At 42.7% G+C, this 20,717-nt stretch overlaps 1 protein-coding gene across 1 annotated transcript in view; it reads left to right on the top strand.

Annotated features, from left to right (window-relative positions):
- Positions 1–12,529, top strand: part of Ostf1 (osteoclast stimulating factor 1) — a 51,069-nt gene extending 38,540 nt beyond the window's left edge. Inside the window, exons 4-10 of the mRNA XM_028770165.1 lie at positions 865–928; positions 2,216–2,269; positions 4,376–4,483; positions 5,143–5,192; positions 7,185–7,263; positions 9,378–9,476; positions 11,960–12,529. Of these exons, the coding sequence (XP_028625998.1) occupies positions 865–928; positions 2,216–2,269; positions 4,376–4,483; positions 5,143–5,192; positions 7,185–7,263; positions 9,378–9,476; positions 11,960–12,018 (513 nt within the window). The 3' untranslated portion in view covers positions 12,019–12,529. The remainder of the gene's footprint in view (positions 1–864; positions 929–2,215; positions 2,270–4,375; positions 4,484–5,142; positions 5,193–7,184; positions 7,264–9,377; positions 9,477–11,959) is intronic.
- Positions 12,530–20,717: the final 8,188 nt, after the last annotated feature.

Below are 20,717 nucleotides of genomic sequence, written 5' to 3' on the forward strand. Positions count from 1 at the left end.
TTTGCTTTTAGAACTCAGTAGCAACTCATGGGCAATGCATGGAACAAAGGGGCATGTTTAATGCTAGCATAGGTATGTGGCAGGCAGGATCCAGACTGTTTCTAGACATACACACACACACACACACACACACACACACCAATGAAGAAAAGAATGGAGGAGGAACCTGTGTTAAAGGCTGTGTAAGAGGGAACTAGTTGTACTATATGGTAACTATATGGTACTTAATAGAAATCTCAAACTTGGACCATAAGGAATTCTGAGTTTTAACTTAGATATTTGATGATATTAAGGAATTATTTGGGAAAAGTTTGAAACCGTGATAATGGTATCACAGTTGACTGAGAAATAATTTATTTTTCAGATGCATATTCTGATTTTTCAGAGTAAAGATTATACTACCTAACACTAATCCCAGTAACCCAGAAGGGAAGGCAGATGAATGATGGATGGTATTGGTCACAAGGAACAAGTCACACACTTAGCAAATGGCTCATCACATTGTTTTTTCTGCTTCTGCATAGGTGTGAACTTTTCTATAACAAAAAGTTATCCAAAAGTGAAAATAAGACAAGAAAAAACTTCAGAAGATGTGGCAAAACATAAAAATATATCAGAGTATTTGAATGAATATCTAGGCATTTAATTTCTATAGTTATAATCTACACTAATGCGTTCCCTCCTTGTCCCACATGCTCTGGTTTGCCTCACTGAAACTCTGTGATGTGTATCTGTGTGAATTGGGGATGCTTGTGTGCTTATATTCATGATAAGGGGAATGGGTGCAGATGGCGAGGATTTCAGGATGCTGATCAGTGAGGAGAAGCAGGACATTACCTGCTGACTCCCTTGTTCTCTTGGCAGAGTGATACCAGCTGGTGGAAAGGGACATGCAAAGGCAGAACAGGACTGATCCCAAGCAACTATGGTAAGTGGCCAGCTGCACTGTGAACTTCCTGTTCATAGGATGGCCATGCACACCTGTGTGCACAGGCCTAACTCACTGCTTATGACAATTCATTGCAACGTGACAAACCTACAGTTTCCAGAGAAACACTATGGATAGACTTATTCTGCTAATACTTTTTTTTTTTTTTTGTAATGTTCTTAAATTCCAGATCTTCTAGTTTGTACTGAAGAAGTCCTACTTTGGAAACTCACATGTGGCCTGTATACTCAAGGAATGCTTATTACAGTTATTACAGCCCTTTGTCCTTATTAAGATGTGGCCTCTTTTTAAAAATTGTTAATATTTCTGGTTGAAAGATGGCACAGGGTTGGTAAACAAGAATCCCAGATGTTAGTCTTTTTTTTCCGATTAATAACAGGTTAGGGTATAGACACACCTGAATGATGCCTGTGGGATTTGATTCTCCATCTGTAATAGTGGGAGTGCTGAATTTAGATCACTGTCAGAACCTCTTAGGCTTACTCCTTAGACTGACAAATGACTTGACAGATGTTAGAGAATGTCCTTCAGAGACACGGAGGCTATGGCAAGGTCCTAGCTCAGGAGCCCTGTGCACTCTGGGCTTCATGTGGTTCTGTTTCTCTGAAATCTACACATATCTTTCCACTGAACTATACTTCCAGCCTTGGCTGTAGATACTGAGGGTAGAGAATAGTTATAAAGAATGTCTGATCCCAGCCCTCTTAGATCAACAGGCTTGGGCCTGGAGCAGCAGGCTTCCTCTGGGTGCTCCTACTCATTCTAAGGCAACAGTGGAACCTTCTGAAAGCAGATAGACAGTAGCTGTCCCTTGTGAATACAAGCAGTGCTGAGTTGCTGTCGGCCCTTGCTGCTTGCCCCAACAGAAGGGAATCTGGTGTTTCCCAGAATGTGAAACTGAGTATCAGATGTTTATACCTTTTATGACTGTTTGTGTAAAACACCTGAGTAAGCTTGGTGTTTGGTTCAAGGGATCTGTTTGAGTTTTGTTTCCGTTACCTGCTATGCTTGCTGTTGTTTATGCTTGCAGTTAATTGCTGTGTTACTGCCTTATTGTTTGGCTTGGTTTCATTTAACACAGAATCCAGCCTCTCTTAAAGGAAGTACTATCAGTTCTTTCTGTTACTTTTAATCCACATTACGTAAATAATTAAGCTGTTGTATCTGAGGCCCTGGCCATGAAGCTGGGTGCCCGTGGGCATAGCCAACTCCTGTGAATCACTGAGCAACACCAATGGTGGGCTTATATCTTTGTTTTCAATCTAGTGGCTGAGCAGGCAGAATCCATTGACAATCCATTGCATGAGGCTGCAAAACGAGGTAGGTCTGATTCTCTTTTTCTTTTTTGATAGAGGATATAATATATTAAAATGTTTCTTTCTTATTCTTTGAAAGTCGCATACATTAAACAAGTATTTTTGATCACTCCTCCAGCTCCATCTCTCCCTTCCCCATAACGTGCTCCTCTCCCAACTGCATGCTCTCTTTTTAAAATTAGCAACCCCTAAATCCAGTTATTGTCCTTGTATACATGGCCAAGAGACCTACCAGTGGTCACACCTTCAAGAGAAATGACTACTTTCTTCTTCAGCTGTCAACTTCAGTGGCTCCTCAACCAGGAGCGGTGCTTAGGAACCTCTTCCCATCCAAGTAGGAATTCTGACTGATTTGATCTCATGTGCATTTAACCAGAGCTGCAGGGAGTCTACAGCAACAGTAGCCATATCATGTCCAGAAGACAGGATTTGCAGCACTCTCTCTGTTTTCTGGCTCGTAACATTCTGTCTCTTTACTGTGCAATGTTTCCTGTGCCGAGGATGGAGAGGGTGATCTGGATAGCCTGCTTGGTGCTGAGTGCTCAACATTCACTTTCTCTCAACACATTGTCTGGTTGAGTCTCTGTGTTAACTGCTGCCCATTGCAAAAAAGAAGCTTCTCCAACCAAGGCTCAGAGCGGCACTAATCTACAAGGGTAAACGTACATATTTAGAAGGCAGTTGAACATGACCATTTAAACAAAACAATAGTTGTAAGCTACCCCCTATGGCCTGTGACAAGGTTGACAAGGTTTATAGTGTGATTTCCCATGCATGAGTTCCCTCCTTTTTATCAGGCCTCAAATACAATCAAAGAAATTGATTGTCCCTATAACAGTCATGCCAACTAGGTACATCTTGCCTGACAGGTTGGTATTATAGCAAAATGCTTGGGTTTTAATTATATGGTGTGATAAATTTTGATAGGTACATAGATAACCAGAGCTCCAACATCCGGATTAAGATCCAGAGCATTTCTTTTTTCTTAGAGTGTTCTCTTAATATGTCTTCCCACTCTAAGTCCCTGCCTTCTCTAGAAGCAATCTCTGTGCTGACTTCCCTCACCCTAGAAGGCAAAGAGTGATTTTTAATTTTATAATTTTAGCACTTATGGAAGGTCATGATCTGACTCTCAAAGCCCAGAGTCATGTAGGGCAGTTAGATGTAACAGATCATTAAAATACAATGTTCTGAGTCCTGGAGGGCAGGAGGGCAGCGATGTCCTGGGACATAGCACTTAGGAGAGTGTTGATGTTGGGGGAAGCTCTGACCCAACAAGGATGGGAGTTGTCTTGACTTTCTTCCTGTGGGTAACACTTACTTCCCACAAGCCTGGAGCATGTGGCAATGTGTGGGTACATTTTGACTATCTCAAGTGGAGGGATGGTACTGGCATTCTTCCGGTAGAGACCCAGTCTGTTGCTAAACAACCTACAGTGTCCAAGGTAAGCCCCACTACATAAAATTTCTCTTAACCCCAAATACCCATGGTGACTCTATTAGGAAACCCTCCCTTGAATAGTGGGAAGTGCCGGTGCAGCCTTAGCAAGCTGTTCCATGGCTGCATGTGCAAGGGGAAAGGAAGGGCTTAGACACTGACATTTAAGACTCTTCTTTGTCAAGGAGCTACTTAAGAGATTAGCCTGAATTTTTTAAATAAGTGGGCATACTTTAGAATAGAGCAGTAGCTCTGAGCAGCTTAGTTAGTATAAGATAGTATATCTTTATTTCCAAGACCTGAAAATGTCTTTAAATATGAGTAGGGAAAGTTTCTGTTTGTAGTTAGGTTTTTGTGCTAAACCCTGCCTTTCAGGATTAAAGAGAGAAAGGACTAATACATCTTTTTTTTTTTTTCCCCTCCAAAGCAGAAATACCTTTAAATCTATCTTTGGCAACTCCTATTAAAAATGGATGTTACTGCTGCTTCTCAATGACCCAGGGTGCAGATGCACCATACTAAGTGCATTAGTGGGCAGGACTTGTTTTAAGATTTGCTGATTAATCCATCACAAATGGGAGCTTACAAAGGATGAAATTGATTTAAAAGCAGAACAGAGGGGAAAAAAAAAGCCTTTTCCTTGTGTTGTTTTATAATGTAAAATTCTTGCAGGCAACTTGAGCTGGCTGAGGGAGTGCTTGGATAACCGAGTAGGCGTCAATGGCCTGGACAAAGCTGGAAGCACAGCTCTGTACTGGGCCTGCCATGGCGGCCACAAAGGTACCAAATCTCACTGCTTATATGATTCTGTGCTGCTCAAAATCTCCTTCACCTATGGGAGCCTGCCTTCTTTGATGATAAAGGCAGTGCAGCAAAGGCTGTGTTCCTGGAAACTGCAGAGCAGTGCCCATGGGGTGTGACTGGTGAGCCCCACTGTGGTGAGCCCCACTGTGCAGACCTGAAAGGCTGGGGACTTCCCTTTCTTTCTCTGGCTTCAGAAGGTAACAGAACACACCAGTAACAGGGTAGCAAGCCACAGAGGGAAACCAGAGTTGGTACCTGTAGCTTTCCCTAGCTATGCTTCTGGACCCACATTAAGTTTAATGCAAAATTCTGAAATACCACACTGATTGAAGCCTGCAATTCTGTTGCAGTCAGTAATAACAGGTTGGATTTTTCCAATTATTTTATTCTAGTCCAAATCCTACTGTTCACTTTTTCCCACTAACTGAGATAAATCTTTGGGTCTGAAATTTTTGTTTTGTAAGCTACCTTTTAGTTTTTTTTTTTTTTTTCAGAAGATAAAATTTGAGAAATTTATAAGAATTTTCTAGAAATTCTCCTGACAAACTTTGCCTTTTGCATTATGATGGCTATTTTTTTTTTTTTTACAACGTTCACTGTTTCTTAAGAAATACCATTTTCTGTTTGAATTGCAGACATTGTGGAGGTTCTGTTTACTCAGCCGAATGTGGAGCTGAACCAGCAGGTGAGGCGGCTTGGGGGTGGGGGGCACATTAACATACCCACCTCTTTCTTGCTCACACACTACAGCTTGTGTGCCTATACAATATTTTAATTCAGATGCTACAAGCATATGGAGTTTTGTTGTTGTTACTGTTGTTGTTACTGTGGTACTGGGGTTTAAAGCCAAGTCCTCACACATGCTGTTCAAGTACACATGGTAGAGCTAGTCAGCTTATAAAGAGAAAAGCTATACTTCAGTCCCAATTTGGGAGTTGCTGTTCTATGATCAAGTGGCCTCATGACTCTTGGGCTGGTACCAAGGTGAGTGAGCACATGGTGGTGCTGGTCAGCTCACTGTATCTGTCTCAGTGAGCAGAGTCTCACCACCTCCTTTGAGCATATACCCCAGGGCCTTCCCACTTGTCTGTCATCCCAAGGTTCCATTAACTCCCTCTGGATAGCAGCAGGCCAGGGAACCCTGGGGACACTTAAAATCCAAACTACAGCCAGAACCCTTCTGCTAATTCCCAAAACATGAGCCTTAGGAGACAAACTCCCACCACGTCTAGCCCTGGCAGTTTCCAGCCTTGTTTGTGATCTGCCTTTTTCTCATTAAGAGTCTTTGTCTTTGGTGTTCTAAGAATTCACAAGGAAGGGCCTTAGTGCCATCCTTCCCCAGTAACCACAATAAAGTCTTTTAACCTGAGAATTTCTTACTTCTTTTACTGTTTCTAACCATTTTCTTTGTTCTTTTGAGTCTACAGATTGAATGTCAGATTTTATTTTTTAATAAGATATTTCATCACCTTTCTCTTTTTAAAAAAATTATTCCCTTTTTAAAAGTTTTTTTTAAAGTATTATTTTTATGTGTATAGGGTGTTTTGCCTGCATGTTTGTATACCACATGTGTGTAGTACCAATAGAGACCAGAAGAGGGCATCAGATTCCCCCCAGGGACTGGAGTTGCAGACAGTTATGAGCCTCTATGTTGTTGCTGGGAATTGAACCTGAGTTCCTTGGAAGAGCAGCCAGTGAGTTCTCTTAACCACTGTGCCACCTCTTCAGCCTCACCTTTATTTTGATACTTTTTAAAATTTCCCCAGAGCTCTGTATTCATTTTCAGTTGATAATTAGCAAATTATCTGTGGTTTATCAGTGTGTATTGGGTGGGTTGCAGTTCTATGCATAACATCACAAGAGTCTCGACTCAGGATCTCACACTGTAAAACCCAGGTTTAGTGGGAACTGGGATTTTGGGAAGCTTGAGGTCCCCATCAAAGCTCATGACAGTTACTGAGATTTGAGCTGTTTGTCCCTGTAGTACTGATGCCCTGAGCTTTTAGAGGCTCTCCTTTCCAGCAGAGCTCACAAAATGGCTGTTTGCTATCTTTCTCACGGCAAGGAGGAGCTGCTGTTTGCTCTGCCATTTAACCCTCATTTTAAAAGCCTGCCTGATTAGATGTAGCCTACCCAGTATACTCTCACTTTTGGTGAACCCAGTAACTGCTGTCTGGGTAGGGAGGTGGGCTGATGTACTGAGTGAAGGATCTTCCTGTTGGCTGTTCCTGTTTTTCATCTGACTGGCTCTGGTCACCTTTGCACACCACTGTGCATGAGCTTGGGAACCCTGGCGATTTTTTAGCAGCATTCTACTCTTGTTTGATGGGGCAAAAACCTGGGGTTCTAATGAGGTATGAATCCATTTGGCCTCCTGTTTTTACCCCGTGCCTCATTCATGCCCCGTGCCTCTAGGGGTCTTCAGTTCCTGCTTATTGCTGGAGTGTCCCTCTGCAGGAGGCCATGCCTCAGCCTGTCTCTGCTGTGATAGTTCTGCTCCTCCATCTTCCCAGAGCAGCTCCTCCTCTCATTGCCTGAGTTCCTCTTTCCCTTGGAATTCCATGTGGTTGTGTAGCTTTTCTCCTAATTTAGTGTTATGTGGATTATCTTATACTACTGTCTTCACCCAGTCCGTTTTGTATTTTTAATACACGATTTTCCCTTTCTTTCACCATAGAACAAGCTGGGAGACACGGCTCTGCATGCAGCTGCCTGGAAGGGTTATGCAGACATTGTCCAGTTGCTACTGGCAAAAGGTAAAGTTCTTTTTTTATATATTTAATTTTGTTTGTTTACTTATTCACTTTACATAACTATAAGTGACCCCTCTTGGTTTCTTCTTTTTTCTTTTTTAAACAAATTTTATAAACATTTTTTTTTGGTTATTTTATTTGTTTACATTTCAAATGTTATCAATTTTCCCAATTCCCCTCCGGAAACCCCCTATCCCATCTCCCCTCCCACTGCTTCTTTTCCTGGTCTTTGCTTGGCTTGAAAACTGGCTCCTAATGAAGTAGGCCAGTTGAAATCGTAGGAATACCAAGTCTCCTTCCATTAAAACTGCATGGCATGATTACAGTTGACAAGAAATAGTCGGTGATACGTTTATTGTACCTTTTACTGTGAGTTAAGATCCTGATAAACTTAAAATTATCCATACAAATGTATTGCTTTTAGAAAGAGCTTCTTGTGCATGCTGCAGGACTCTAGGGCTTTAGGGCCCGTGTCCTCAGAAGGTTGCTGTGAAGTTGGTGCAGCTCCTGCTTGCTTGGGAGTCTTAATAGACAAGGAGAAATGCTGTAGCTGCTGTTGCCCGACTGAGCCAGTGCTGAGGTGTGAATGAAGGGTACTTTGAGCCCATCTCTTGCTTACGTTCGATTCACAGCAAACAGCTAACTTAGGGACTGTCCATCCAGTTTCCTGCTTATGCTGTAAACATTAGCCACTCTTACAGAGGGCGGGCCAGGTATCACTCAGACGGCTGGCCCAGGGGGCAACGCTGCAGAGCCTTTCTCCTAGCCACAGTTATAGAGTCTATCTTTAGGAACAGTTGGGAAAGTGTTGTGGAATTTATGAGCAGGATTGTTTTTGGTTTAAGTGTGAGGATGCTGTAAACCCCTGGTCTAAAAGATTACTTAACGATAGGGCTGTTGTTTTGTCTGAAGGACATGCTGAAGACTGTGTGGGTGATGTGGCAGCCGTAAGCTCTATGCTGCAGAATCATACTTGAAGTTTTGTTTTCAAGGTGGTTGCAAGCACCCATAGTACTGCATAAATTGTTGAAACATTGAGATAGCATTGATTGTAGAGCCTTCCTGACAGACAGTTTGACAGTAGCCCTTGGGACCACTTCTAGTGAACTTTGGGTAAACCTGTGAACCAGGGCACCATCATTTAAATACTGTGAAGTTAAAAATGAAATTATAAGGCTGGTGAGGTGGCACAGCAGGTAAAGGTGCTGCTGCCAACCTGAGGACCCAAGGACTAGAGTTCAGTCCCTGGGACCCACATGGTGGGACAAGAACCAGCTCTGGCCTTCATGTGTGCAGTATGATGCAAGTGCCCACACACATGCAAATATGTTTGTAATTTAAAAATGAAATTGCAGAGCGACACAGGTAGTTTGACATTATGCACATGTTCATATGTGTGCAGATCATTGACAACATAAGAGAAAACACCTCAAGCTCACTCTAACAGTGGTCGCCTTTGAAGGAAGAACTTAGTTCAGGAGGGTAAAACAGCATTGTGGAATACACTTCTGTATTTTTTTGTTCTTCAACAATGCAATTATCTCTATGGATTCTGATGTAATTTTTAGCACAAAGACAAGGGAGAAATGAATGGAAGAGGGCTTACAGGGACAATGATTTGGGGAACAATGAGTTGCCTGAGTGTTGTATTGTTTTGTCATATGCTGATTTGCATATGAAGGCACCTGCAGATATAAAATATTAATCCTTTGTCATTCAACCCAATAGTCTTTCTTAATGGCCCTCATGAGCTGAGGGAGAGTCAAAGGATGTGTTTGGTTAAAGCCCCAAAGCCTCCTCTAGGCCTTAGGTAAATCCTAAAATGAAGGAACCCACATAATGTATGGGGTTATGGCTATGGCTTCCTTCAGTTTAGGATTTACCTAGGGCCTGGAAATGAATGGGTTCACCATGTGCAGTCCCTTGCAGCCTGGACGGGAAGAGCAGGTTTAATGGAGCAGCAGGCTCTCTGATGAAACATGCCAGCCACATTCATTCTGGGCCAGAATTGTTCTCTGGTAGCTTTGTCAACGTGATTAGCTTGTTACATACAGAGGATCAGCTGCTGGGTGCTATTCTGCAGAGTCACACATGATTCTGTTTCTTGTGTTGGGAAGGTGCGAGGACAGACTTGAGAAACAATGAGAAGAAGCTGGCCTTCGACATGGCCACCAACGCTGCCTGTGCATCGCTCCTGAAGAAGAAGCAGGGAACAGGTATTGTCTTAAATCACTCTCCTTTTTGTGGTTATGACCAAGACTTTGGAGGGTTTTATTGAAAAAGGTGAGGGTTCCCTCCCCCTTGCATGATAAATAATTCTCAATTTTGAATATATACCGTTGATCTAAATCAGATCTAAAGTAAAATAATAGCATCAAGCAAACAAATCTGAAGTCAGATAGGGGCTTTCATGTCATCCTTTCCTTTGTTCTTTGCTAATAATGGTATGCTTTCCAGCATCACGACATAGCTTCTGTGAGTGGCCGAAGGTAGATACAACTAAAGTTGATGCTCACCACTCCATGATTGCCTTGTGCTTCAGACTTAATGAACATAGCAATAAACCACAATTGAAGGTTTTCCAGGCTTTACCAAAGACTGTGGAATCTATTCACAATATTGTGAATGAAGGTAGACATTCCTCAAGATTAAAATATAGATGTGGGAAAATAAATTTGAAAAAATGAAGTGAAGGTTATACATGGTGGTTGTTTTAAAAGAAAGGGGTTGACTTAGTTGTTCTGTTGAGACATCATGACCATGTTATAAAAGGCAAACTGTTATAAAAGAAAGCATTTAGTTGGGGGGTTTGCTTACAGTTTCAGAAGGATCCATGCTCATCATGATCATTTTGACAGGGAACATGGCCACAGGCAGGAAAGCATGGTGCTGGTGATGTAGCCACGAGCTTTGAGTCCTCTTCTGTAGGCAGCAGGAAGAAAGGGAAAGACAGATAAATAGACAGATAGACAGACAAAGACACAGACTCTGCCTAGCATAGACTTTGGAAACCTCAATGCCCACAGCCAGCAACACACTTCTTCCAAAAAGGACCCATCTCCTAATTTTTTCCAAACAGCCTATCAACTGGGGACCAAGCACACAGTTATAGTAGCCAGAGATTGGGGGAGTATGGGGGTCAGGGGATACGATTCTCATTCAGACCACCACAGGATTTAAAGCACAAGTCATGTGTTCCTACTCAGAGGCTGGCTGTTGCCCTCTCTGTGTGTGTCCTGTGAGGGTATGCCTTACCTTCTCTGTCACATTCACCTCACCTTTCTCTCTCTTTATCACTGTGCCTTTCTCCTATCCATTCATCCATATGCCATGGCCTGTGTCAAGCCCAGAGTTTAGTCCCCTACCTTAGCCTGAGAAACAGTAAGTGTTCTCCTTATCTTTGGGATTTAAGAGAACCTCCCAAATTATCCTCCTTGCCCATTGCTAAGTCCCACCATAAGCCTGCCCATGAGCCTGCTGCCCCTTTGTATTGCCTTTCACTTCAGTTCACACACAGTGTAAACCAGCCTGGAGCTTGGTGTTTTAACCATGGATAATACTCATCGGAAGGACTGGTGTTTCTCTAAAGACATTCATTTATTGATGTAGGCTCTGGAGGGAATGACAAAGTGTTTTTTACCTTAGCTGGTGCTGTCCAGCTACAGACTTGGGAGAAACTGTATTAGCAACTGTGAGGGACAGAAAGTAGAAACCATGTTTGCTACTGTGTGGGTGGCTTTTGCTTGAGGTTGACCTCTCAGTCCTTGCTGTCCAGTTGGATCAGGAAGGAAGGCTGTGGCCTAACTTCCTTTCTCTGCCACTGACTTCCTGTTGCTAGACTAGTGCCTTCAGAGAGACTCTACTGAGGTGTAAAGGTTTTTAGGCACTGGCTGAAGGTTCTCATTCTCTGTCTCTTGTGCTTGGTCCTGACCAGCACAAGCTATCTTCAATAGGATCTTTGCTTTCTAGCTTCATAGGGCTCTAGGTCCATCTTCCCATATATGCCCAGACAGAACTTGTCATATTTCCAGTGAGGTCTGGGTTGTGCTAGTGAGAGAGTCTAATTTGGGTGCCATGCTACTCTGCATCAACTGAACTCTTTAACAGTGTTTGCTTTTGAATTGCATTTTCCCTCTCAGGAAATTTGTTACTGTAAGAATTTGATGCAGACAGCTGAAGAGGGAGCAGTTAGATAGCTATCTTTCTTTTGACCCCTGTGCAAGATTGCTTTAGTATTTGATGGGGTCTAGATATTTCATTGATTTCTTTTAAATTTCAGTCTCTTGCTTCTTCTTAAATTTACTTTTTCCTGAAATGAAACTGAAACGTCTGTGTTCTCTCTCTCTCTCTCTCCCTCATTACTTACCTTTCTGTCTCCTGCCTTCAGGGAAGGCACAGACTGTGTGCTGACTGACATGTGGAGTGGCTGCTGGTATGCCATGGTACATGCGGCTGGTGGCTTTGTGCTCGGTTCGGACTGGTGGCCCCTCCACCAAGCAGCTCACTCTGTCAAGTGACTCGGCAGCCCCTTGTAGTGAAGCTTTCCAGGTTGGAAAGCAGTGATGAGAAGGGTCACAGGGAGAGCATATTCTCTGGGTCAGGAAGATCATGTTTTCAGTTGTCAAAAGCACTGATGGTGAACCAAAGTCTCAACAGTTTGTGATTTCTTTGTTTTGCTTCCTTCCTGTCTTCTCTTTAGATGGGGCTCGAACGTTAAGCAATGCCGAGGACTACCTCGATGACGAAGACTCAGACTGATCCCTCCCGGAGCTGCTTTGATGCCTAAACTTCTTTTGCTTTTGACATTCCAAAACCTGGGTTGTTTTGCCAGAAGAGTATTGATAACTGTTCCTTTCAAAGTCTGTATGAGCACGGCACTGTTGCACTGTGATCTATGATGAGTCGGCGTGAGCGTGGGTCATTCTTACCTGGGCTTGCCAATAACTGAAGAGATACTTTGTTGTATAAAATACATATATGTTCACCAGGGTAAGATAAAAAAAAAAAGATTATTTCTATTTATCAAGCTAAAGGAATCTTAATAATTTTTTCTTTAAAAAATCATTTTTTTTAAAAGTCCTTTACCTCAAGGAATGAGATGTTTTGAGTGGGTTTTTCAAGGGGGAAATGCTTATTATAACAATAGACCAAAACTCAACAGAAAATTGTCAGCTCTTCTGACAGAAATAAACATTTAAAGAGACTTTATTATCCGTTTTTTGTGCTATCACTCATTGCTGGTTAATAAAGAAAGCGTTTTATACTCAGGTAAGAACTGATTCTATGTTACTCTTAGATTACCTTTTATATTGATTAGCACAGAAGACTCACAATAGCTGTTTCTCTCTCACAGCTTCCTGTATTGACTTTGTTCAACACAATACACAACTGCATATCTAAGAAAAGATAACATTTTTCACAATTGTGAAACACTCAGAATTGTATTCAAGGTAATACTTAGAGTGTAGAAACTCAGTAACATCATTTCAGTTTGGTTATAGTGTGGACATTTAAACCATTTTTCTGCTCCTTTGTGGAAGCTGCCGTAATGTTCAGGGTGTTGCAGTTAGGCAACGTGAACTTTTCTCTCTCAGATAGCATTTGTTTTCTCAGAGCATGTGTCTGGCTCATAAGGGTTTGGATTCCTTTGCTGAGTAGGTAATACAGGGAGCCTTGATATGATTCTTCATTAGAAGTTATAATTTTGTGTCACTGTGTTAAAAATGTCATGGTCTCATAATGTGTCTAGTTTCCAAGTCCTGGGCCCAGAAATACATCTTCAAGAATTTACTGCTCATTTCAAAAGGCATATTGGTCAAGAGAAGGAAATGTTGAAGAAGGAAGTGGGCCAGCTCAGGAAATGAATAATGCCTGTGTAGGTGCATCTTCTGCCTATCGCTGGTTTTTCTCCCCATGGGTCCCTTGAGAAAGGTATTTGGAGGAACTAGTTTGAGGTTGTTCAGAAGCTTCACCTAATTTAGTTGAAAATAATCTGTAGAAGTACTGACAGGAAAGCACAGTCTCTGGGATTAAGTGGTATATTGTCATCTCCAAATAGATGTACTATTACATTGTTTCAGTTTGGTTGGTTGAGACAGTCTCGCCAGGCTGTCCTCGAGACTCACTGTGTAGCACAAGCTATCCTCAAACCTGGCTTCTGCCCCTCAAATGCTGGAGTAGTCATGAGCCACCACGCCTGGCTTGTTAATAAATTCAGCCCAGCTGTTTGAATTTCTCTATAAGCATAAATGGAAAGATACCAATTCCTTCCAGAAGTGTTCTCTCTTCCCATAGAACTTGGAAGAATTTTTCACTGGAACAGGGTATGCACCTCAGCACAAAGCTTTTAGAGATTCTGAAATATTTCATTCTTCTGTCCTTTGCAAGCAAGGCAGTTAAAGAGTTATTGATAGGACAGAGGCAATGAAGTATAAGCAAGGTTATTTGGTGGGGAAAGGGTCACATTTAACCAGCTAGTACTAAATCTGCATGCCAGCTGCCTCATTCCCCCCACCTTTAGTTCAGGCGTTTCCAGGAGCCCTGCATCCCCTTTCCCCCCTACAGTCCCCCACCCCCACCCCGCCTTTGCTGCCTGAGTGGACAGGAGCTCTTGCCAATATTGTTGCTTGGGGTCCCAACTTCAAGTTCCTTGAGTCTAGCTAATACATTCAATCTCTTCACCGCTGTGTTCCTTGCCTTCCTGCAGCTCCTGTGTGACAGCAACACAGACCCTAGGTGTTTCCAGGCCTGATTGGATCCATCTAGTAAAGCCAATTTCCCCTTCATGCAATATTCTGCCTTCCTGACATGAGCCAACTGCAGTCCGTGATGCTGTTTCTCCTCTCCTTCCTGAAGCTTCTTTTGGAATGATTTAGCCATGGTGAGGGTGGGAGCTGACTGGCAGAAGGAGGGCACTGGGTGTCAAGCTCTGGAAGGCAGCCGAGTATCCCCTTTTGAGTCTAGCCTACAGAATTATAGTACCCCTCAGTTCACTGCAGCCTTTTCTAGTCCAGACAGCAAATCAAACTCTGCCCCAGGAGACTGAGAGTGAAATAAGACTAAACTCTCCAACCCCTAACTGCATGCAGGTAATTATGATAAAATTATAATAGGTGCTTTTGTACTTGGGAGGCAGAGGCAGGCAGATTTCTGAGTTCAAGGCCGGCCTGGTCTACAGAGTGAGTTCCAGGACAGCTCTGGCTATAAAGAGAAACCCTGTCTCGAAACAAAACAAAACAAAAATAGATGTTTTTAATTAATATTTCTATATTTCTATATTTAAGGTAAAGAATAATAGTGCATTCTCTCCCAACCTGTGAGAATCCCAAAGGTTGGCCAGTTATAGCTTTTAGGGCAGGAAAAAGGGGCAAATGGAGAACTGGGGTGTGGCATCAAGTTTGCTGCAACTAGACAGCTTATTTAGCTGTGGTTGAAATGCCTGTCTAGCTGATTTGAGCTTCCCCTGAGTTGCTTAATGCTGATCTCAGCCACGAAAATCAGTTCTAGGAACCCACCACACTGCACAAGAAGGCTTTGGCTGGATTCAGGAAATGACTGGCAGTTTGCTGTAACCTGAACTGACAGTCACTGTGGCCTATTCTGGCCATTGAATCCTTAGGAAGAATGAGCCTTCGAGCCCCCTGGTGGGCAGTGATGCTGGGCCAGCTGCACCCTAGAAGCTTCATGCAAAAGGCAGTCCTCCATGTCAGGGCTTTCTGTTTTGGCTTCAAGCTGTTGCAGATTCATTGTTGAGTGACCATACATTTTAACTGCTAGCTTGCACATTTCTAAAGTGAATCTTCATTGCCTTTCCCCTCACCGCCCCCCTCAAAAAAAAAGATTAGCCATGTTATTACCCAGAGATGGAAGGTAGAAATAATATTGAAAGTGAAATTGCATATTTTAAATAGGAGAAAATGATAATGTATTTGTTTTGAGACTAGCTGGCCTTCCCAAGGGTTGATATTATAGATGTGCACAGATGCCATCAACATAAGAGACATTATATAGAACCCAGAGTTCTGACTTTGCTTTTGGGAACAGTGCATTCTTCATGTCAGCCCATTTATATCTGATTGTCTGTTATTTCCCTACTGGCTAGTTCATGGGAATTTTGTTTCAAGATTTTTTATACTGCAAGTATATATAATGGTAGTACCCAAACAGAAATATATTATTTAGCCAAATTTATAAGTATCTGGTTACTAAAATGTGAAGTTAGAATAGTCAAAGATTTGGTGACCCCTATTTTCACAGCAAAAATAGCATAGGCAAACAGTTTTCTTAAGTGCAGGGAAAACTTCAGGCCACAAATTTATGGGTTTTGTCTCCTTAGTTCTTAGTAATATGCATTTTTATATGCCATTCCCTTACAATGACATAAAATTAAATAAAACTGCCATTTATTAAGGCCTTTTACTGATTTCTGTGGTAAGCACTTTCACAGACATTACATCATTAATTTTCCCATTTTATTGCTATTTTAGTTTTAAACATTATTTTTGAGTCGTTTAGAGATGAGCACTGTACTTACATCATTTCAACCTTGTCTTCTCCCCCCCTCCACCTCGCCCTTCCCCGTACCACGCTCCAGCTTCACTTCATTGGTCATTTCAGCTACTGCAGAAAACCAGCCTTAGCTTTGAGAACCTTGGTGGTTTGAATAGGTTTGGCCCCCATAGATTCATGTGCTTCAGTGCTTGCTATAGGGAGTGGCACTATTAGGAGGTGTGGCCTTATCAGAGTAGGTGGGATCTTATTAAAGAAAGTGTGTCACTGTGTAGTTGGGCTTTGAGGTCTCCTATGCTCAAGCTCTGCCTGGTGTGGAATAGAGTCTCCTCCTGGCTGTCTGCAGAAGACAGTCTCTTCATAGCAGTGGAACTCTAAGACAGAAGCTGTGCTGTAAAGTTAAGGGCTTGCTCAAGGCTACTCTGCTAGAGGGTGAAGAACGCAGGTCTAGCAGACAGATGAGCCCAAGCACCTGTCAGGTCAACATTCACGTTGTGTCAGAAAAGCCTGCAAAAACCTCTGCTCCTTTGGAACTGAAATCCTGGTGTAGGCATCTGAAGAATTCAGCATGTCATGTCTCTTCAAACAACCCAACGGATGTTAATAAAAGACACCTTTTTCCTCTCCTGAAAATAATGTAGGCAAACCTTTTTGGTTCCCAACTCCCAAATAAAATATGATTCAGTAACAGCTTCTTAAATCTACTGTATATGCATGTATGAAGTCCCGTAGTTGTGTAAAATGAAAATAATGGTGGTCTTGGAAGGGCCAAGGATTGCTTATTGGGCATGCAGGAAGCTTCACACCCCAAGCACTTTCACTGATGTCCTTTGTGGGGGTCCTCAGGGCTTTCCCAGGATGCTCCACTTCAGGCCTCTGCTTGCACTGTCTGCTGGAAGGACTCCTGGTGGTGGCTGGAAAGAAGAGCTGGGGTAACCCAAAGGAACACGCTAGGGAGGCACAGAGAGCTCCAAGTGGGAGAGAGACAAAGGGGTGGCTGCCTTTTGTAAGCTGCTCCAGATAGAAATCACCAGAGTGCTTCAAGACATGGTTAGAAGAGTGCCTAGGCTTTAGAGCCAAGTTCTGGATTCGTGCTTCCTCTGCTTGTGGCTGGGTGACCTTGGCTGAGTTTCTTAAACATTCTGATTTCCAAAGCCACAAAAAAAAAAAAGAAAGAAAGAAAGAAAAGAAAAAAAAAAGGCACAATGCAGTACTGACTGCTTAGAGCAGTGGTTCTCAACCTTCCTAATGCTGAGGCCCTTAATACAGTTCCTCATGCTGTGCTGACCCCAACCATCAGGTTACTTTCATTGCTACTTCATAACTGTAATTTTGCTTCTGTTATGAATTGTAATGATATCCAAGGTATCTGATATGTGATCCTATAAAAAGATTGTTGGACCCCTCTGGGAGGGTCGAGCCCCACAGATTGAGAAACCCTCCCCTAGCGTGTAAGGCTTAAATAAATCGATACAAATGATATTGAATAATGTCTGGCAGTGGTTGCTTAATAAATAAGTGTTATTTATAAGCAGAGTAATAAAGATGTTTTCCTTAGAAACAAATGTGCATATAAAAGATGCATCTGTGTTTTCCAGTCACCATCGAATATCCTGAGAATAACTGGACCCTGCTGTTCCCTTCCAGTCATGTAGATGGGCTTACATCCAGCAGTGTTTTGGAATATCAAGTTACTTTTGAGAATTACAGGGGAAGGTTGCATAACTTGAAAGGATCTGGTTAAAATCACGTACCAGGAACGGTTGCGTACATCTGTAATCCCGGCACTTGGGATGAAGAAGTAGGGAGGTCATAAGTTCAAGATCATCTGATGACAGCTCAAGACTAACCTGGTTTACATGAGGCCTTATGTCTTGATAGTAATAATAACTCAGAAGGAAACTGGGGGGAATATCTGTTCCACTTTGAGTTTTAGATGGTCACAGAGGAGCATCATGATGGGCTCCAAAGACCATGGGTCCATTGCGCGGCATATACTGATTTCAAGTTAAAAGTATTTGGTTTTACTATCTTTTATATCATTTCCAAATAAAAGCAATGTAAATGAGTCAGCTTTACAACTCCACGTTTCTCCTCTCAACTCTGAGAACTGAATACCATAATGTCAATGAAATGAAGATGGGATTTCAGACACTTAGAAATTAAGTTTCATGCAATCACTAATTTGGAACAAGAACATGAAAAAGAGAATTTTATCATTTCCCATCCAAGGAGTTCCTATGATACCAGGAGCATGCCTTTTATCACGGATGAGTCCAGGGTGTGGATATAGGAGCTGCTTGGACACAGGCTGGCTGGAAGGACCCACCAGGGCCTTTTATCCCCTGAAACTGGATGCAATTTTGGAGCCCTCAATCACGACAGTCTTACCTGTCACTGGGATACCAAGGCTCAGGGCCTGCAGCCCTCACCCAATCATTTCCCAGTCTGTGACACTGATCAAGGCTCCTTTGTCTTTTCAGTAATGACAGGGGGATCGGGTGATGTCACCTAGTGTGAATTCAGGGTGTCATTGCTACATCCATTTTTCCCCCTAAAACTTTCCTTCGAGTCCTGAGTTCTGAGAGTGTCAGATTAAAGCATCACCTAGGATGGTGCTAGAGCAACTCTTCCGAACGTGTATCAACTGCTCTTGCACTTGGTCTTGGAGCCAGGATCCAGATGGTAGGCCTGAGGGTGACCAGGTGATCAGAAGCTTTAGACTTAGACTGAAGCTCAGTGAATGAGTGTGGGCTGGTGTGAGTGGCTCTTGGTGCAGACATTAAATCAGACATTGTTCTTACCATTTTTTCTCCATTTTCATTCTTGAAAGAAACAATAGAGTTGCTTGTTTCTTTTTCTGCAATGTGAATTTAATGGTTACTACTATTCCTACCTATTAGGCATTTCAGGAAGTTTTATTTAGAAAATTGGTAGTTTTCCACTAACATAAGAATGGTTTTACAAGCCGGGCGTTGGTGGCGCACGCCTTTAATCCCAGCACTTGGGAGGCAGAGGCAGGCGGATTTCTGAGTTCGAGGCCAGCCTGGTCTACAGAGTGAGTTCCAGGACAGCCAGGGCTATACAGAGAAACCCTGTCTCGAAAAACCAAAAAAAAAAAAAAAAAAAGAATGGTTTTACAATTTTGCCCTTAACAGGCCTTACCCAGTGTGTGCTCCCCTTCTTTTTGAATTGCTGGAACCTGAGCCCCAAAGTGATTTGCTGGAAGGAACACGACAGCAGACACAGAAGCCAGGGATCAGGTCTAAGTGCTGGGTGGGGTACTGAAGGGTGCATTTCTCCTTGAGGGGATTTTCTAGGTGTTTTATATCCACCCACCCCCATGCGCTCTGTTTATCTCTTGTTCTGGAGCACTGTATTCTCAGAGCACAAATGGCCTGATCAACTCAATATCTTTGTTTTTATCTCATGACAAATGCTGACGTGATTAATAAGGGAAGAAACTGAGATGCTGACCACAGTGACATTTGAGATGATGGCAGGGTTTCTATGCATGTGTAGCTCTCCATTGCTATGGTGACATCTGTTAGGTGACTGGAGTTGATTGTCTTGTGTCCTCACTTGCATTGTGTCTTAGTCACTACAATAACAGGGTCATTTGATCCCCAGCAGTGTGTCTGGTGACAGAATGTCAGCCACTCATCTATTGCCAACTGGCTTGATTTTGTTTAAGGAATTTCCTCTTTTAAGTTGAAGAAGAAGAATTAACTGTATGTGTTTAGTGAGATAGTCCTTGCCATTTAGGCCACAGGAGAATCCCCAGGATGAAACTGTAGCTCATAAAAAGCATTATGTTCTTAGTAAGTGTTGTGGTGGTTACATTTTCTTTTTAGCTAAGAGCCCAGTAAACTTTGTAATATCTTTAAATAAATATGAATGGAAGGCCAGTTTCTTTTCCTCAGTCATTGCTAAGGTGCCTTGTTTATTTTTAATGTCTTGCATATATTTTGGTTACACTATTAATAATGGTTTCGCACCCACACATAAAATTTCATTGTATTCAAATTAGTTTGTGGCTCTTTTGTGTTACCTACAATTGTGGTTTAAATTAAAGCTATATGCATCCAGTACTATTTAACTTCCTTTTATTGTAAGTTTTATGATAAACTTTATTCTTATGGAAGTCATGGTGACTTGAGTATAATTTTTTTGTATACAACATATCACTTGATAATATCTATCTCCACCCCTACACTCTCAGTCCCCCTGAGGTCCCCAATATCTATCTCCCTCCCACCTTTATGGTCTCTCTCTCTCTCTCTCTCTCTCTCTCTCTCTCTCTCTCTCTCTCTCTCTCTCTCTCAACACACTGGGTGCTGCCTTCTGGAATGTTGACTGTCCTTAGGCAGTTAATAGTTGCTGTTAGTTCATGATTGCCGACAGCCATTCCATAGACACAGGACAGCATTTCTGAGTTTTGCTCTGTATCGTCCAGCTCTTACATTATGTCCAGCCCCTAGCTGGAGATATTCCTTGATCCTTGGAAGTGGGGCAGTTCTTACAGCTTGATCCTCAGCTGAGCAATCACAGTTACTTACTCTTAGCACTTTGGCCAGCTAGGAACATCTGCATTAAACACTGCCTGCACACTTCCCTTCTGCCCCTGCCTGGTCCTCTGGGCTGGAGCAGACACAGAGTCGGTCTGCTCCTGTCCTGTGGAGAAACTGAATCCTGAGTCATCCAGGAGCCACTGCACTCAGAGCAGCTGGTAAGAACTCCATCTCACTCCCTAAACCCCAGAGATAGATCGGGGAGCCAGGGACATCCAGGGCACAGCAGCTACCCAAACCCCGCCCCTCCGGAATTCCACTTCCCTTCTGCCCCTGCCTGGTCCTCTGGGCTGGAGCAGACACAGAGTTGGTCTGCTCCTGTCCTGTGGAGAAACTGAATCCTGAGTCATCCAGGAGCCACTGCACTCAGAGCAGCTG

Source organism: Grammomys surdaster, unplaced genomic scaffold (assembly GCF_004785775.1).
Source record: "Grammomys surdaster isolate TR1022 unplaced genomic scaffold, NIH_TR_1.0 198, whole genome shotgun sequence".
Taxonomy (NCBI): Eukaryota; Metazoa; Chordata; class Mammalia; order Rodentia; family Muridae; genus Grammomys; species Grammomys surdaster.